The sequence below is a fragment of the Erigeron canadensis genome, chromosome 4, assembly GCF_010389155.1.
Source record: "Erigeron canadensis isolate Cc75 chromosome 4, C_canadensis_v1, whole genome shotgun sequence".
NCBI classification, from domain to species: domain Eukaryota; kingdom Viridiplantae; phylum Streptophyta; class Magnoliopsida; order Asterales; family Asteraceae; genus Erigeron; species Erigeron canadensis.
In genome coordinates this window covers 31,297,514-31,301,915 of record NC_057764.1, presented here as the reverse complement: position 1 = coordinate 31,301,915, position 4,402 = coordinate 31,297,514, and the positions used below count along the sequence as shown (strand labels likewise).

The window sequence follows — 4,402 nt, the reverse complement described above, 5'->3', positions numbered from 1 at the left end:
CTAAAGCTTCTCAATTCCTTCTTTTTGCCATTTTCATTTCTTTGTAAGCTAGCTTCTTCACTACACATCATATATTAATTCTCACAATTATATATATTTAGCTAGCTATATATGTATGATGACATTTTACTTCTTGGTTACTTTTCGACATATAGTAATCTTAAGTATACCGTTTTTTTTTTTACCGGGATCTAATATATATATATATTGTGTACCGAATTGAATTTAGGATTTTATATGGCTCTTGAAGTGTTATGCAAAGACCAGAAGGAGGTAAGAATTCATGAAAACTTGGAAGAGCTTAGCACAGATTTGGCTGACCATATTGAACAATTATCCGAGGCATCAATCAAAGAGCATGGAGTTTTTGCTGTTGCTTTATCCGGAGGCTCACTTGTTAGCTTATTAAGGTACCAAGAGTTTGTTTGGTCGTAGAAAATTAAAGTGTTTAGTTCTAAAAATTTTTAAGGAAAAACTAAAAAACAAAAATTACGTTCAAATAGATTTTTTCTTTTTTATATAGAAATGTTTTTCAATTCTAGGAATAGAAAACTCTTTGAGTTTTCTAAACTTAAAAGATATAAACAAAGTAAGTGCATTTTCACCACTTAAATTCACTATAATCTCTAACAAAATATAGATATTTCAATAGATATTTCAATTTTTCACATATTAAGGGAAAAATTAGAAAAGAATTATGTAACTCAATGCCTGTCTAATTAAAGGTAGGATAAAGATTCTTTAAAGTTATTTCAATTTTATAGGTAAAGTTGTAACAATTTTAGAATTAAATGAAGGGTTAGAATTAATATATCAAATTTAAATCTTAACCCTTGATTTTAATCCAAGAATTAAAGTTGAATAAACTTTAGATGATTTTTATCCGTGCACCTATCACTTGTCCTACATGTGTTTAATGACATGTTTCAAAATATATATTGTAAATATTATCATCTATATGTTATTTTATTGAATAATAGTATACATTTTGAACTCGATGAATTACAGAAAACTATGTGAAGCTCCATATAGCAAGACGGTGGAATGGTCGAAATGGCATATATTTTGGGTTGATGAACGTGTTGTGGCCAAGAATCATGTTGATAGTAACTATAAGCTTGTTAGGGATCATTTTTTGTCCAAGGTAACTTTTTCCTAGTTTCTTTTTTACCTTTACTTTTGAATCTTTGATTAGCAATTCTACTTATTTTGTTACAATAAAACTGTGTTAAACTTCCAAATGGAAAAAAAGGCTATATATTAAAAGAAGGGGAAGGAAAGAACATGGTGTGTTGGGTGATAGATACTATGTACATTTATGTATACATAAATTAAAATGGTTGTCACTATCTAGGTTACTTGAGAAGACAGTCTCGTATTCAATTGCGCGCACGCAGCCTAATTATTTAGGGATGACGCTTATGTTGCAAAATTGGGCTTGTTTAATATATATGCAATTAGGCTTTATCTTAATCTCATAATTTTCTTGGCCAATAGACTTTACATGATATTTTAAACTTCTATTTCTAGTTGCCTATTGTTCCAAGCCATATACATTCTATCAACGATTCTCTAAAAGCAGAAGAAGCCGCCAATGAGTATGCATTTGTCATTCGGCAGCTAGTGAAGACACGTGTGGTCAACGTTTCTGACATCAGTGACTGCCCAAAGTTTGATCTTATCCTTCTCGGGCTCGGCCCAGATGGCCACGTGGCCTCTCTGTTCCCTAACCACTCAACCCTCGAAGAAAAAAACGAATGGGTAACTTTTGTGACAAACTCTCCAAAACCACCACCCGAACGGATCACATTCACACTGCCGGTGATCAACTCTGCTGCCAACGTGGTGGTGGTTGCAACCGGTGAAGAAAAGGCTGAAGCCGTCCACATGGCAATTGATGACATGGGTCATGAATGCACGATTTTGCCAGCTAGGTTGATTCAACCTGGTGCTGGCAAATTGGTGTGGTTTTTGGATAATAAGGCTGCTTCAAAGCTCACTAGCTAGGTTATCCTAGTTTAGAGGTTTTTGGCTGAGAGTTGAGACTTATAACTTATGAGGATGTAATTGAAGAAATTTGTGTCAAAGAAGTCTAGGAGATTAATGAAATCATTTGCATGACAAACCACACTCATTGCATAGTTTGCTTACCTAGATTTTGGTCATTATGCCAACAAATGTGTACTCTTAATTTTCTGGAATCTGGACATTAAGTTAACAAGCTAGTAACCCAACTATGAAAATAAGTTACATGCTTTGATTACTTTATACAAAAGTATACGTTAATATGTATGCACATATTTACAGTTTATCCATCGTATAACTAATACAACAACCTTTTGTTGATCGATAGGTCCTCAAATACGGACCGATGTCCTTTGATAAAATAATACATTTGATTTATTGATTATAATAAAATTGATATATAAAAATTCATAGAACACAGTTAAACAAAAATTTCATAATGCACAGTTAATAGAAAATATTATTTCGTATATATATTTTTTAGATTGTTTTATCAAAACCATATAACCTATATACATTACAGACCCACGATACACCAAGATAAAATGTAGACACGCACTACGCACATATATAATAACCGACACATAAGCAACATATGTAACCCAAAATTTAACAAATTTCATATAAATTTATGAAGTATTAAATCCCATATGCTTTGAGCTATAGTAAAGCGTAAAAAAAGGCTAAACAAGTTTTGGTCCCAGAATGGCACCAATCAATATTATACAACAAGCTAAACTGTTGGTCCCAAAACTGCACCAATCATGACTAAATAGCCACTCGATATTAAAAAAGCTTAACTTATCTACTATGCCTGCCTTAATTTTTTATGTATATTTCTACATGTTACACGTCATGTATTGACAATTTATTGGAGGTTAGGGGAAAGGATTCATGTCTCCTAAAATTCTCACTCCCAAATTTCACAAATCAAATACCTCAAACTCAATTTTTTTTTTCAACCATCCCAACCATCCCTCACAACAATTTTTAATGGCATTCATGACTTTTCAACCCTCTCAAATTTTATTTTTTTCTTTTTCATTTAATTTAATCAAACTTCTTCTTTTTTAATAAAAACTTAAATATTATATTAAAATTAAACTAAACATTACATAAACATGAATTAAAAAGTACATAACAACATAAATCGAAAATTAAAATTCTACATGATAATGAAGACAACTAAATCAAACTCGCAACTAATGGTGGCTGCATCACTGGATTGTCAAGGTATGATAAGTCTAAAGCCGATACATGCGCCGTGAGATCATATCGGAGCCGATGATGCACGTCCTCGTCCTGTAACTCCAGGTTTGCTTCCGGGTTATAAACTCTTGGCACTGGTGGATCCATAATATGAACCGGTGATATTGCCCGCCCGTTGTCTTTGATGATCATATTCTGTAGTATAGTACACGCAGCGACGACTTTTTTGATCTTATCCTTTGTTCATAGCCGGAGAGGACGGTCCAAAATCTTCCATTTTCCCTTGAGAATACCAAACGCCCGCTCAACATCCTTTCTTGCAGCCTCTTGTAGTCTTTTAAATTTCTTTTCATCTTGTTCCATTGGATGAGGATAAGGCTGGCAATTTTGACACGAAACCTATTAACACGACACGACACGACCTGTTCTTAACAGGTTTCGTGTCTTAACAGGTCCGGACCTGTTAAGATTCGTGTCTTAACAGATCCGGACCTGTTAGGACCTGTTAAGACATGTTAAGATTATACATATATATAAAATACCAAGAATTGATATTATGATTTGATATATGATTTTTATAAGGTAAGATGTTTATGAACTTTGTTATTGTAAGGATTATTGTCGCTATAAAATAGTTGAGATTTGTAAGAGTTTTTGTATCCTTAAGGGGTTTTTTTCAATATTAGTCAAGAATTTTATAATATACATGTTAACAGGTTCCTTAACAGGTCTTAACAGGTGCACCTGTTAATTTTCGTGTCATGTTCGTGTTTGAAAAAAATGGCACGATTAGTTAATAGGTCGTGTTCGTGTTTGACCTTAACAGGTTCGTGTCTTAACAGGTTTCGTGTGACCTGTTATGTCAGCCTTAGATGAGGATAAGCTTTAACAAACGCAACCCACCTAGGATAATTCCATTGGTAAGGTAGTACCCGCGCTTGTAATCATGTCCATTTACGCTAAATGAACTGTCTGGCGCGGATCCATTACGCTCGTTTTAAAACAACGGCGACTACTGCAAAACGTTGACATCGTTGTCCGATCCAGCAGGACCGAAAAACGAATGTCAAATCCACAAGTCATAGGAAGCAACACATTCAATCATAATAGTAGGTACCTTGTGATCACCCCTCGTGTATTGCCCTTTTAAGTGTCTAGGGCACATCCT

At 33.8% G+C, this 4,402-nt stretch overlaps 1 protein-coding gene across 1 annotated transcript; it reads left to right on the top strand.

Annotated features, from left to right (window-relative positions):
- On the top strand, positions 1-2,104 carry LOC122595867 (probable 6-phosphogluconolactonase 1). Its single transcript, XM_043768330.1, has 4 exons — positions 1-43; positions 230-410; positions 1,009-1,144; positions 1,531-2,104. The coding sequence occupies exons 2-4, from the start codon at positions 238-240 to the stop codon at positions 2,005-2,007; spliced, it is 786 nt and encodes a 261-aa protein (XP_043624265.1). The 5' UTR covers positions 1-43; positions 230-237; the 3' UTR covers positions 2,008-2,104.
- The last annotated feature ends 2,298 nt before the right edge of the window (positions 2,105-4,402 follow it).